Source organism: Vitis vinifera, chromosome 16 (genome assembly GCF_030704535.1).
Source record: "Vitis vinifera cultivar Pinot Noir 40024 chromosome 16, ASM3070453v1".
In the NCBI taxonomy this organism is placed as follows: Eukaryota; Viridiplantae; Streptophyta; class Magnoliopsida; order Vitales; family Vitaceae; genus Vitis; species Vitis vinifera.
Window position 1 is genome coordinate 2,961,914 of NC_081820.1, and position 14,540 is coordinate 2,976,453.

General features: G+C 38.4%; 1 protein-coding gene across 6 annotated transcripts in view; it reads right to left on the bottom strand.

Annotated features, from left to right (window-relative positions):
- LOC100258083 (SWR1 complex subunit 2) overlaps positions 1 to 14,540 on the bottom strand; it is a 28,634-nt gene that overhangs the window by 1,677 nt on the left and 12,417 nt on the right. For 2 of the 6 annotated variants that reach the window (XR_009464507.1, XM_059733838.1), the window contains exons 7-11: positions 14,117 to 14,192; positions 13,882 to 14,001; positions 13,652 to 13,720; positions 10,490 to 10,532; positions 7,676 to 7,741 (exon numbers count right to left, since the gene is read on the bottom strand). Coding sequence is in view for 4 of the 6 variants with exons in the window: in XM_059733838.1 (XP_059589821.1) it covers positions 7,676 to 7,741; positions 10,490 to 10,532; positions 13,652 to 13,720; positions 13,882 to 14,001; positions 14,117 to 14,192 (374 nt within the window). In the remaining 2 variants the exon portion in view is untranslated. Of the gene's footprint in view, positions 1 to 358; positions 726 to 7,255; positions 7,517 to 7,675; positions 7,742 to 10,489; positions 10,533 to 13,651; positions 13,721 to 13,881; positions 14,002 to 14,116; positions 14,193 to 14,540 lie in introns of those variants that run through there. The other 4 variants (XR_009464508.1, XM_059733837.1, XM_059733836.1 and 1 more) reach the window with 4 other exon arrangements.

Here is a 14,540-nt window from a genome sequence, read left to right on the forward strand (position 1 = left end):
GAATTAAGCAACAACATGGTTCACAACACATGATTTTTCTACATTGTAGACCGCCGCTCAGGCTTACACCTAGGGTATATTTGGTTCTTGGAAAGTATTAAGAAAAGAAAAAAATACCAAGGATTTTCTTATGTTTGGTTTCTTTATGGAAAATATAAAAGAAAAATCAAATATAATTGAAATTAGTTAGAAATTGATATATTTTTAGATTATTTAATCTTTACATAGAAGAGGATATGTGAAACGAGTCTGAAGTAGTATATAAAAATAATTTATTAATTTTAAATCTATTTTTTATTTTCCTTCACGTTCCCTCAAATTTTCCAAGTACCAAACATAACCTTAAGGTTTTCACAAATTCAAACACACCATTACAACAGCCAATCTATATATGAAAGCTCCAAAATCCCTAAGTTTGTATTAAACATGAAAAAAAATTATGTTCACTGAAATTTCAAACCAAGTATGAAGGCATTCCAAGCATGACTATAGAAACTCCAGAATAGACAAGAGAAACCTAGCATTACCATGGCAGCTAATCTGAATCTTCAATTTCGAGAACTGGAATTGTGCGGAAACGTGCCAAATATCTGAAATATGATGTTTCATTTTTCTTTGAAGTTAATGATCTCTTTCGCCTACCAGAAAAACCTTGTGCTGAAATTGAATCAAATAGAACACCCATGTCCATTTTCTTTGGTCCTCTATTATTTTCCTCTGAAAAACTGCAAAACCACCACCAAACAAAATGTTGAAATAATGCCAAAGTTAGGACTTTAATTTAGGAATAAAAAAGGAGAGATCATTTAGGATATTTCCTTATGATTTAGTTTCCTAATTTTAGGAGAGAATTAAGCTAGATTGATTGTTTCTTATTCAGTCATTTGTGTATATATATGTGTATGGTGTGTACCGATTCATTATCAATAAAGGAGTTCAGAAATTCTTCATGGTATCAGAGCCAGTTTTCTGAAACCCTAATCCCTTCTGGCCACCTCTTATTCAGGCCATCACTCATTCCGGCCAAATCTTTCTGGCCATATCTCAATCCGATCATCTCTCTCTCTCTCTCTCTCATTCCGGCCATCAGTCCCTGTTCTCAGAGCCAAGGGAGAAAACACTTTCCAGTCAGTCGAATAGTCGTCAGAAAACACTCACCGCCGGCAACTTTTCCGGCGAACTTTTCTGGCGAACTTTCCGGCGACGGTTTTTTTCTACACCGCAAGGAGCGCCTGGAGGAGATCTCCAATTTGTCCCAAAGCACCGGAACCAGAAACCCATCCACGCGCCGCCCACGCGCGTTTTTCCGGCCGGCGACTGCATCTCACGCGCCGGCGCGTGAGGGCGCGTGAGCCACTTTCCGGCGACGCGCTTCCTCCTCCAGGCTCGCCTGACGCCGACCAGCCACCCTTCCTACCTGTTTGTGCAATCCGAGCCCTGCACGTGCCTCTTTTGGGGTTCTTTTGCTTCCGCGGGCCCTCTGATCAGATTTTCCGGCGTCCTTCGGCTATTTTTTCTCAACTCCAGTCCCTGCACGTGCCTTGAAAAGTGTTCTTCTACCTTTCCGGTCCATGACAAAATACGGAATGGCATCATCACAAGTATCCAGCGTCACGTCACCAGAATCAGGGGGCAGATCTGAAATTCCAAACCTTGGTGGCAATGATTCCTCTCCTATTCTCATCACAGGACACAAATTAAATGGCCATAACTATTTACAGTGGTCACAATCTGTGTTGCAGTTCATTTACGGTAAAGGAAAGGATGAGTACCTCACTGGAGAAGCAGTCATGCCAGAAACTACAGAACCGGGTTTCAGGAAGTGGAAGATTGAAAACAGCATGATCATGTCATGGCTTATCAATTCCATGAACAATGACATAGGCGAAAATTTTTTGCTGTTTGGGACTGCAAAGGACATATGGGATGCAGCCAAAGAAACTTACTCAAGTTCTGAAAATACTTCAGAACTGTTTCAGGTTGAATCAGCTCTACATGACTTCCGCCAAGGAGAGCAGTCAGTTACTCAGTATTACAACACACTCACAAGGTATTGGCAGCAACTTGACTTATTTGAGACTCACTCATGGAAATGTTCGGATGATGCAGCAACATACAGGCAAATTGTGGAACAAAAGAGACTGTTCAAGTTCTTCCTAGGACTAAACAGGGAATTGGATGATGTTAGAGGCCGAATCATGGGCATTAAACCCCTGCCAAGTCTCAGGGAGGCTTTTTCAGAGGTTAGACGTGAAGAAAGTAGAAAGAAAGTGATGATGGGATCAAAAGAGCAACCTGCCCCAACATTGGATGCCTCTGCCCTTGCGGCTCGGTCATTTAATAGTAGTGGTGGAGATCGTCAGAAACGGGATAGGCCTTGGTGTGATTATTGTAAGAAACCAGGCCATTATAAGGAGACTTGCTGGAAGCTTCATGGCAAACCTGCTGATTGGAAACCAAAGCCACGGTTTGACAGAGATGGCAGAGCACACGTGGCTGCCAACTCTGAGAGCACCTCTGTTCCCGAGCCAAGTCCATTCAACAAAGAGCAGATGGAGATGCTACAGAAATTATTAAGCCAAGTTGGCAGTGGCAGTACTACCGGTGTAGCCTTCACTGCTAATCGAGGAGGAATGAGGCCGTGGATAGTAGACACAGGTGCTTCTGATCACATGACAGGAGATGCTGCCATTCTTCAAAATTACAAGCCAAGTAATGGTCATTCATCCATCCATATTGCTGATGGTTCAAAGTCAAAAATTGCCGGGACAGGTTCTATAAAACTTACTAAAGACTTATATCTTGACTCTGTCCTCCATGTTCCAAACTTGGATTGCAATCTTTTGTCCATTAGCAAATTGGCTCATGATCTCCAATGTGTTACTAAATTCTATCCAAACTTGTGTGTTTTTCAGGACTTGAAATCGGGGAAGATGATTGGCAGTGCTGAACTGTGTTCCGGGCTCTACCTCCTTTCATGTGGCCAATTCTCCAACCAAGTCTCTCAAGCAAGTTGCGTACAGTCTCAGAGTATGTCAGAGTCTTTCAATTCTGTGTCAAATTCTAAGGTCAATAAAGATAGTGAGATTATAATGTTACACTATCGCCTTGGTCATCCTAGCTTTGTTTACCTTGCAAAATTGTTTCCCAGATTATTTATCAATAAAAATCCAGCATCTTATCACTGTGAAATTTGTCAGTTTGCAAAGCATACTCGAACAGTATATCCTCAAATCCCATACAAACCTTCGACTGTTTTCTCTCTAGTACATAGTGATGTGTGGGGTCCCTCCCGGATAAAAAATATTTCTGGCACTCGATGGTTTGTGACATTCGTTGATGATCATACTCGGGTAACATGGGTTTTCCTTATGAAAGAAAAGTCAGAGGTCGGGCACATTTTTCAAACCTTCAATCGTATGGTTCAAAATCAATTCAATTCCAAAATACAAGTCTTCAAGTCAGATAATGCAAAGGAATACTTTACTAGTAGTCTCAGTACTTATCTTCAAAATCATGGCATTATCCACATAAGTTCTTGCGTTGACACCCCACAACAAAATGGGGTGGCCGAACGCAAGAATAGACATCTCTTGGAGGTTGCCCGGTGCCTTATGTTTTCCTCTAATGTTCCAAACTATTTCTGGGGGGAAGCTATTCTCACAGCTACCTATTTGATTAACCGTATGCCATCCAGAGTGCTTACCTTTCAATCCCCACGTCAACTTTTCTTAAAACAGTTTCCTCACACCCATGCCGCCTCTTCTGATTTACCACTCAAAGTATTTGGTTGTACGGCATTCGTTCATGTGTATCCTCAAAATCGTAGCAAATTTGCTCCTCGAGCAAATAAGTGCATTTTTCTAGGGTATTCTCCAACCCAAAAAGGGTACAAATGCTATTCTCCAACCAACAAAAGATTTTACACCACCATGGACGTCTCTTTCTTTGAACATGTCTTCTTCTATCCCAAATCTCATGTTCAGGGGGAGAGCATGAATGAACATCAAGTTTGGGAGTCTTTTCTTGATGGTGTACCTTCTTTTCACTCAGAGTCACCAAATCCTTCCCAATTCGCGCCCACTGAGTTGTCCACACCCACGCCGCCATCAGTTCAGCCAGCCCAGCACACAAATGTTCCTTCTCCCGTGACCATCCAGTCTCCCATGCCTATTCAACCTATAGCCCCACAACTTGCTAATGAGAACTTACAAGTTTACATCAGGAGGAGGAAAAGACAGGAATTAGAGCACGGATCACAGTCAACATGTGGCCAATATATTGACTCCAATTCAAGTCTTCCTGAAGAGAACATAGGTGAGGATAGGGCTGGAGAGGTGTTAATTCCCAGCATTGATGATTCTACTTTGCCAATTGCATTGAGGAAGGGTGTTAGGAGATGTACAGATCATCCAATTGGGAATTATGTTACGTATGAAGGGTTATCACCATCTTACAGAGCATTTGCTACTTCTCTTGATGATACTCAGGTTCCCAACACAATACAAGAGGCATTAAAAATTTCAGAATGGAAGAAGGCAGTACAAGATGAGATTGATGCACTTGAGAAGAATGGGACGTGGACTATCACAGATTTGCCGGTTGGGAAGAGGCCTGTGGGGTGCAAGTGGATTTTCACCATAAAATACAAAGCAGATGGATCAGTCGAAAGATTCAAGGCTCGTTTGGTAGCTAGAGGGTTTACACAATCCTATGGGATAGACTATCAGGAGACTTTTGCTCCTGTTGCAAAACTGAACACTATCAGGATCCTTCTCTCATTGGCTGTCAATCAAGATTGGTGCTTGCAACAACTGGACATAAAAAATGCGTTTCTAAATGGGGACCTAGAAGAGGAAGTCTACATGGAAATACCACCTGGTTTCGAAGAAAGTATGGCAAAGAATCAGGTTTGCAAACTCCAAAAATCATTGTACGGCCTTAAACAATCTCCTCGAGCCTGGTTTGATAGATTCACAAAAGCAGTCCTGAAGCTGGGCTACAAACAAGGTCAGGCTGATCATACTCTATTTGTCAAGAAATCTCATGCCGGGAAATTGGCCATATTGATAGTCTATGTCGATGATATTATTCTATCTGGAAATGATATGGGGGAGTTACAGAATTTGAAGAAGTATTTGTCAGAAGAGTTTGAAGTTAAAGACCTTGGAAATTTGAAATATTTCCTTGGTATGGAAGTGGCTAGATCAAGGAAAGGAATCGTAGTCTCTCAAAGAAAATACATACTCGATCTTCTTAAGGAGACCGGTATGCTTGGATGCAAACCAATTGATACTCCTATGGATAGTCAGAAGAAACTTGGTATCGAGAAAGAAAGTACACCGGTAGACAGGGGGAGATATCAGCGGCTTGTCGGGCGCTTGATTTATCTCTCACACACTCGGCCAGATATTGGCTTTGCAGTGAGTGCTGTAAGTCAATTCATGCACAGCCCCACTGAGGAACACATGGAAGCAGTCTACAGGATTCTTAGATATTTAAAAATGACACCAGGGAAAGGCCTATTCTTCAGAAAGACAGAGAACCGTGACACTAAAGTATACTCAGATGCGGATTGGGCAGGAAACATCATTGACAGGCGGTCCACTTCCGGATATTGTTCTTTTGTCTGGGAAAATCTTGTTACCTGGAGGAGTAAGAAGCAATCAGTTGTAGCCAGAAGTAGTGCAGAAGCTGAGTACAGAGCTCTTGCACAGGGAATCTGTGAAGGGATTTGGATAAAAAGGGTTCTTAGTGAACTGGGACAAACGAGTTCATCTCCAATTCTGATGATGTGTGATAATCAGGCAGCTATAAGCATAGCAAAGAACCCCGTGCATCATGACAGGACCAAGCATGTTGAGATTGACAGACACTTTATCACAGAGAAGGTGACTAGTGAGACGGTCAAATTAAACTATGTTCCTACCAAGCACCAAACCGCAGACATCCTCACCAAAGCTTTACCTAGGCCTAACTTCGAAGACTTAACTTGCAAGCTGGGATTATATGATATATATTCTCCAGCTTGAGGGGGAGTGTTGAAATAATGCCAAAGTTAGGACTTTAATTTAGGAATAAAAAAGGAGAGATCATTTAGGATATTTCCTTATGATTTAGTTTCCTAATTTTAGGAGAGAATTAAGCTAGATTGATTGTTTCTTATTCAGTCATTTGTGTATATATATGTGTATGGTGTGTACCGATTCATTATCAATAAAGGAGTTCAGAAATTCTTCACAAAATTTCAAGGAAGATAGTAGGAGGCATTATTTTTTCATTTTTTTATTTTTTATTTATCAGAAACAAACAAATGTATTAATTGATAATAAAAACATGAGAAGGATGAAAAGTCCTCCCCATGATGTACAAAGCTGATCAAAAGAAACTAAGTAAACCTCCACAAAATAAGGATGGCTATACAATAAGGACAAAAGGCCTATACAAGTATAACAACACCAGCCCCTATAACCCTAATGTGTACAACTTGAGAGCTAACTAAGCTGAATAACACTCAAAGGGTAGGGTTTATATATTCCAATAGTAGGAGGCATTATATACTCCAATTATTTAGCATGTGGAAATAAAAAACGAAATCATATATAAATTATATTTGTGACATTTTGAGTATAGGTTCTATAATGTAGCATGTTAGTGTGTGAATTTTAACACACTGCAATTCTTTCCCAAACTATCCTGTGTAATGAGTCATGCGTATGGTAAGGAATAAACCCCTTAGGTGACCAATAATCTATGTAGCTGATACTTGCACATTGAAAATGAGTATAATGGGTAAGGCAACACAGAAAATCCTAAAGTAGGGCATTTATACAGTGAGGATGTGAGTACATCTACCCATGCTGCTAAATTTCATTAATTACTGGCTATGGGAAATGGGTATAATGGGTAAGCCAACACAGAAATCCTAAAAAAGTAGGACATTTACACAGAGAAGACATGAGTACACCTATACACACACCCCTAGATTTTATTAATTGTTTCTTCACTTCTATTATCTTTAATGCGAAATTTGCAACTTGAAGAGTTGATTTGAATAAGGTACATTGCAGTTTTGGGCATTTTAGAAATAGAAGCAACAATAAAAATAAGTTTACCTTCTAGACTCTGGTTGTAGCTTTTTGTATAAAATAATATAGCATTTGACTTTATCTTTCTAGCCAATGTTTCATATATATTTATTTTCAAACTATATTAGTGCTACTATATTTCATGTACCATTACTGCATAAAAGAACTGCACATAAGATTTTCCTTATTTGCATTTTAAAGCAATTTTCAGTATTTAAGAAATATAGGAATAAAAAAGGTGGTCATTCAACTGCTTTCTTTGCTTGGCACCCTTTAATACAATTCCCATTTGCCTATCAAGAAGAAGAAGAAAAAAGAGAGAGGTGCCTACACTCATCATCTCATATTAAGTCGTTGACAATTCCAAGCCAAAATAGAACTCCATTGAACACTGCCCTACAAACTACCCTTTTTCTTTTATCCGAATCCTACAAATTACAATTACATTTATCATCAGCTACATACATATTATTCTGAGAGATATGAAATAGAAAAGGGGATGACCATAAATTTAAAGCAAAAGCATTAGTTAAAAGTCAAAATTCAAAATATCATAGAAGCTATTAAGAAGGCAACTGAAGCATTACCGCTCACGAATAATTCTAAAAGCTTCTTTGGTTGCATAAGGTAGCCCAGTCTTTGGATCACGGTACCTGTAACATCAGATGAGAATTCAAGTAATGGTTAATAAAAAGAAAGAAATATAATTTACCACAGGATATTCATCAAAACAAATTCCTTTCTTCAGAATTTTTAATGACAGTGAAATTCTGGTATGTCTTCCTTTCTTCATATCACCAATGATTTTTTTTTTTTTTTTATAGGTAAATAGATTTCATTAAGAGCCAAAGGCTAGAGAAAGGCATACACGGAGTATACCAAAGACAATATAGCAAAAAAACAAAGGGACAAAACAAACATGACCCTTACTTGGTGGCTAGCCAGTCAACAAAATCTATCAAAGACAAAGTGTGTTCCTCTATATACACCCTAGCCCAATTCACAAAAGTGTACAAAAAAATGGATTTAATGTCTTGATCATTCCTCTCCATATCATCAAATGCTCTCCTATTTCTTTCTCTCCAAATGGTCCACATCAAGCAGAGGGGGGCAGCTCTCCAAGCTTTCTTCCTTTTCTTGCCCACAAAAGAACCATGCCAACCTAGGAGGTGTTTTTTCACAGTGGAGTGCATCACCCATTGCACCCCAAACAGGGAGAAAATTAGGAGCCATAACATTCTGGCTTTCTCACAAAACAGCAGAAGGTGATCTGTGGTTTCCTCCTTATGTTTACACAAAAAGCATCTATTGGGGATGCTCCAACCAATTCTCTTCAGGCGGTCTGTGGTGAGCAATCTATTCCAAGCCGCCTCCCAACCAAAGAAACTAGCCCTAATTGGAACCCAAGGCGTCCAAATAGTTCTAGCCAGGAAGGGGGGTTTGGAATCCCTTGAGAATGAGCTATAAAAGGACTTGACAGAAAAGGTTCCATTCTTGTTCTCTTTCCACCGGAACAAGTCCTCCACACCTCTTCTAATGGTCAATGGATGAAGCTTACTTAATAAGCTTTCGACTTCTCCCACCTCCCAATCATTAAGGTGTCTGTTAAAACGAAGCCCCCAGCTACCTCCTCCTTCATCTTCCTCCCAAGCCTCAGCAACCCATCCTTCTTTGTTGACAGAGAGGTTAAACAAGATGGGGAAAGCTTCCTTCAGAGATTGATTTCCACACCACAAATCCTTCCAAAACTTCACTCTGGTGCCGTCCCCAATGATGAAGCGGGAATGAGAACGAAAATTCTCCCAACCTTTTCTGATGGCCTTCCAGACCCCCACCCCATACCGGTTTCTTGCATCTTTGGAGCACCATCCTCCCTCTTGAAGATCATACTTACTAAGGATAATATGCTTCCATAGGGGCTCATTCTCATTAGCGAATCTCCACAACCATTTCCCCAGAAGGGCCTTGTTAAAAGTAGCTAGACTACGAATGCCCAAGCCACCTTTCTTTTTATCGGCACAAACAGCCTTCCAACTCACCAAGTGAGGTTTTTTCTCTAAGGCACCACCGCCCCATAAGAAATCCCTTTGGATCTTTTCAAGCCTTGCGCACACTCTCTTGGGGATCACAAAAAGAGAGAGAAAGTAGTCAGAGTTGACCTTTAAAAAAATGGTCTCTTAGCAACTCTTATTTTCAATTCAAATTAAAAAAGAGAATACCTCTTGGCTCCAAGCAGCAAAGTGGTACAGATGGCTGAATTTCCAGCTAATCTTAAGGCTTTGGCATTGGTTGTCAACTCACAACAAAGAATTAATGACTTGCTTTGATCTGGGATATCTGGGAAGTCTTTTATGTCAGATATTTGCTTCTTGGGCAAGAGGAGTAATGAAACTACTGTCCACACATTTTGCATTCTCCAGTCTCTGGTCAATGTGGAAAAGAATCTTACTTTGGTGAGTTTTGAGATTAGTTCTTCCAGAAAACATCACCTCTATGACAGGTATTGGGTATGGTAAAGGAGATCTAAGCAAGGGACTTTGATCTTGTCCTTTCTTGGCAATAAGTTGGGGTCATTCAGATGGAGACAAATAATGCAACCTTTGAGAATGAATAGATCTCATTTGAGAAACAAATGCTTCTTTCTTTCTTTTGTCCTTGGTCTCAAAAATTTTCAAATGGTGTTACTGTTTTGTATCATGGGGAATCAGTGTGTAGTTTGTTATTCCTTACAAATTGCTTTCCTATTGCTATTTGGTATGCATGTAAAGTGGGTTAGGCCAGTTTGAGGGCACCCCTGAGGCCCAAGGTCTGAGACCAGGCCCCACCCTAGGCCCAAAGCAACTTCGCCTTGGTCCTTTTTTTCTTTTTTTTTTTGTGAAAGATAAGCTTGTTGGGCGCTGAGACAAACCACACATCCGAATAGGAAGTGGAGAAAGGGGAGACTAGAGAGCATATTTGTCAAAAACTACACAATGTGATGCACCTTTATTTTTATTTTTATTTTTATTTTTAATGTAAAGCCATACATATCATCAAGAGGCATCTTAACTTTATCTTACGATACATATACAATACGTGATACTACAATGCAAGCACTTTTAACTGCTTTAAATCGCATTTTTAGAAAAATAAAATATGAAAAAATATTTAAAAATAAATAAATATCAAAAGACACCTTGTCCTTCTATATTTACCCTAAATAAGGCATTTCTTATCTCAAGGAGAAAAAATAACCGAAAACCAAATGCTCCAATAAACTAAGCCCTGTTTGCCAGTAATCAATTATAGGTGCCTAAAAACGTCAACGAGATTACAAACCACGCATCTATAAGTTGTTTGGGACAGAAATTTTCTAAAACAAGAGACAATGACTGAGCATCATTATAGGAATAAACTCTTACTTGGCAGGCAATCCGGTAACAGCACACACAGCCTTCTCTGGATCTGAAAAAGTAAATAAGCAAATAATAATTCCATTATTACAATTTCAGGAATATACCAAACTGCATGAAAGAAATATTTCATTTAAATGTGTTTTCAAATGCCAAATTCCTTTATGATTTGTAGTTCTTTGTCTCCAGACCCCAAAAATTTTTTGAGCTTTGAGCCTGGGGGTTGACATCTTCATATGGATCACACTTAAAATGGATGGACAGGAGTAGTTTCCAGACACAAATTCCAAGACAGTAAAGCAGGTTAAAATTCCAACTTTGAAAGAAGTTTCTCTTTCTGAAGTCCAAATACTTGGTGGCACAACCAGGTAGGAAGGGAAAATAACCATAGGCAAATGGTTTAAGAGAGCTGCTCCAAGCTCTCCCTAGGCACCAGGATCACAGCAGGTAACGACTCCAACAGCAGCAAGCTACAAAAGAATTACTTCTTGAAAACTGGAAAGCAGGTGAAGGGCATCTTTATTTATTTTTCTAAAGGATACCTGCTGCATCTGGAACCATGAACAAATGATGGATTGTGTTTTTACTCATCTTATGTGGGTTTTAAATCCATAAAAGAGTAGGCTATTAAAGATAACAGGAGACATCATTGCAAGTGAAGCAAAAAATTGAAGTTGCTTAACACTAGATATCCTAAATCTCATCAAGTATATGATACCCATTTTTTGCAACAGCTCCATCCCAAATGATTTATATCACCTAGAAGCACCCTCAGTTATTCACATCATCACCCCCTAGCTTAGGAAAGATAACAGCACACTCAAACAGACGAATCATTAAGAGTGGGTGTCAAAGATCATTTGCATACTAGGAAGTAGGATAGGGAAGCACACTTGCAATAGCCATTATTTTCTTTTCTTTCTCTTTTATGATTTTCTCCTCTTTGTTGCTGATTCTTCTCTTTTTTAAATTTTAATTGGTTCAGATGGTTCATCATGTAAAGGAAACTAGCAGCACATTTTAGCTTCAATTTGTTAGAACATCTAAAAATGATACATAAAATTAAGAATAAGGTCCCATCTAACAACGATACATAAGCTACAACCTAGTGTTTTACAGCAAGGTCCCTTGTGTTCATGTTAGCAATCTCCAGAGTGTTGTATAATCTTCTGTAAGGTTGAGAGTGTTGTGTGGCACCTAAAGTGAACACCTCGGTCAAACTAGGAGGTTATGTGCTCAAGAACCGTTGAAATTTGTGAAATCTTGAAGATCCAAAGGGGAAGCCTTGAGTGGTTTACTCAAGCAATTAAAGCCCTGGTTGTAGGCCAAAGCTGTTCTCTGGTGTGCCTCACCTTTTATATAAGGTGGTATAGCTGTTAGGGGTTCTTATGAGGAGCTTTTCATTTTTGCCCTGCATATTTTGTGCTGCTGGTGGACAGTGGTTCTGCAAGTCAACTGGTTGGCATACCTGTCCCTTTTTTGAGTAGGAAGGTTCAGTCTCCAGTGGATGAGGCTGCTTCAGACTTCAGTATTGAGTTCAGGTTGACCAGTCTCTCGTGAGAGGACTGACCAGGCTTCTATTAGTGCATAATGCACTATCAACTAGCCATTTAGCTAATGATGTTTCATTTAAATTAGCAAAACGTGGAGCCAAGCACATGGTTTCTTTTGTAGGGGATTCTTTACCCCTTGAGTTGTAATCTGTTCCAATATTTCGTATATGTTCTTGGTTCATCATTGACTTATATAGTTATCTTATTGCTTTTGTCAGGTATCACTCTCTTCTATTCTTTTTTTTTTTTTGATAGATAAAAAGGAAGTATATTAAACGAAAAGAGGAAGCACCAAAAAATAGTGCCCTCCAAGTATACGGGGAGTATACAAACAAGCCCAAAGACACACCCCTAAGGGGAAAGGAAAGCAACACACCACCTTCCCTTAGAGCCTAACCAGTCTAAAAAACTTACAAGAGAAGAAGGGCTCAAAACTAAAGAAACCTTGACCCAAGACTAAAGATTGCATACAAAAGAATATTTCAATCTTTGAAGCGAAAGCTCCCCATTCGCAAAAGCTAAAAAATTTCTTTCCTTCCAGACTGACCAAAAAATACACAAGGATTTGGTGCTAAAAAATCACTCCCTTCTATTCTTGATCATCTTTTGTGTTTTTGGAAGGATTTCTCATCTTGCTCTTATACATAAAAATTCATGTAATGAATGGTTTGTTCTTGAGAAACAAAAAAGAAAATGCTGAGTGATTAGATTAGGGGTTTCTAACTCTTTAAGGTACATTTGGTGCACGAATGATTATTCCTCATGTAAAAGAAATAACTATTCCAAGGAACCAAAGATGTTGGAAGAAAAAAACTCAATTTGGTTATGACAAATGATTAAACTCAATTTTTAGTCTCCATTGAGGTTTTCTTTTTTAATTTGTTTGAAGATTTATCAGCCTAGGAAATTTTTTTAAAAAAATTGTTTATTTAAAGTCCAATGAAGCTTGCTCAAAGAACCTCATTTAGAGTCAATTAAAGCCTCCATAGAGTTTTTCCATTCTTTTTAGTTTTTTTAGCTTTTTAATTTTAAATTTTAAATTTTATTTTTTGTTTCTCTATATTTTTCTATTATGTGTGTGTTTGTGAGTGTTATATGCGTGACCCATTAATGTCTGAATCAGCAAATACTCACAAGATCCAAAGCCCATGGGATTCTGTACAGGACTAAAAGTTCTTCTTCTAATGAATGAATGCATGCATACATTAGACACAACTTTAGGTGCTTTTAATATATTTTCTCATTTGCCTATCCAAAAAAAAGGTACTTGAAAAAGTAGTATAATTTGCATCACTCTGAAATAAAAATCATATTTGTGATCAAATTTTATTTTACCCCTTCAAAACTATGTTTATAAATCTTTCATTAATTCATTGTTAACAAGGTTATCATCCAATGATTTTAAATATAAAAATTAATCAACATGGATTATTTTTTTTTCTTACTACCGTCAAGATTCCATGCACCCATGAACCACCCATCCACCTCTGTTCTTTGGCATATCATTAACAAAAATCCAGTACAACCAAAGGGATTGACTTACATTTTGACAAAAGTTAAACTACCATCAGCATTTTCACCAACATAGTGATGCACAAATAAACTTGTAGATACTTACATGGAACAGATGTTGCAGAAAGCTCTGACTGAAATGACAGTCCTTTACTAAACTCTAAATAAGAACAACCTGCAAGACATATTTAGCCCAAAGAATCAAATTTCAAAGCAATTAGCAGCATTTCAAAAGCAACACTGAATCAAATATTAGAACTTTTTGATAGCCCAAAAATCCACTAGCCTGTGGGAGGCTATCAATGGTCCAGAAAACTAATATGGGGGAAAGCTTGCCATTTTTTGAAGAATATCGTATCTGTGGACCACTATAGACTGATTTATGCACAATTGCTCTTTTCTTGACTTCTTCCTCCCTTGCTAACACACGTTCTAAATTCCTCAAGTTAATGATTTCTGCAATATTACATTTCACAAATGCAAAATGTGCATCCCAAAATAAACAAATGAGCACAACTTCAAAAAGGACACTTTCCTGCAATTTATAAACATTAAATGTTATAGCCCACACCTGTCTGAGCTGCTTCTAAAAGCATCTCTTCTTGTGTCATCTTCTTCTCCTCACCTTCTTTTTTCCTTTTTATTGGCTGGAAAAAGAAAAAGTAGCAGTTCATTTGAATATATGAGCATACAAAAACACAACTAGAGTTGGACAACAGATAATCAGTTTTTTTTTTTAATTTATAAAGGTGGGATTCATGTAAGATTGCCATAAGTAAAAATATATTTATGAAAAGTTTAATGCCAAATGAAGTAGACAAGATTGGAAAGGGAAAAAAATTCAGTAACAAAATGTGAGTTAACTCAGGCATGGGAATGTTTTAGAAGCCACCTCAAATATAAAAGCAAAGGGGAAGTTTCTATCCAAAATCCAAGAATATAACATCTCATGCCTTTTTGGTCTAACACTATTTAAGAAACTTGAACAATTCAAA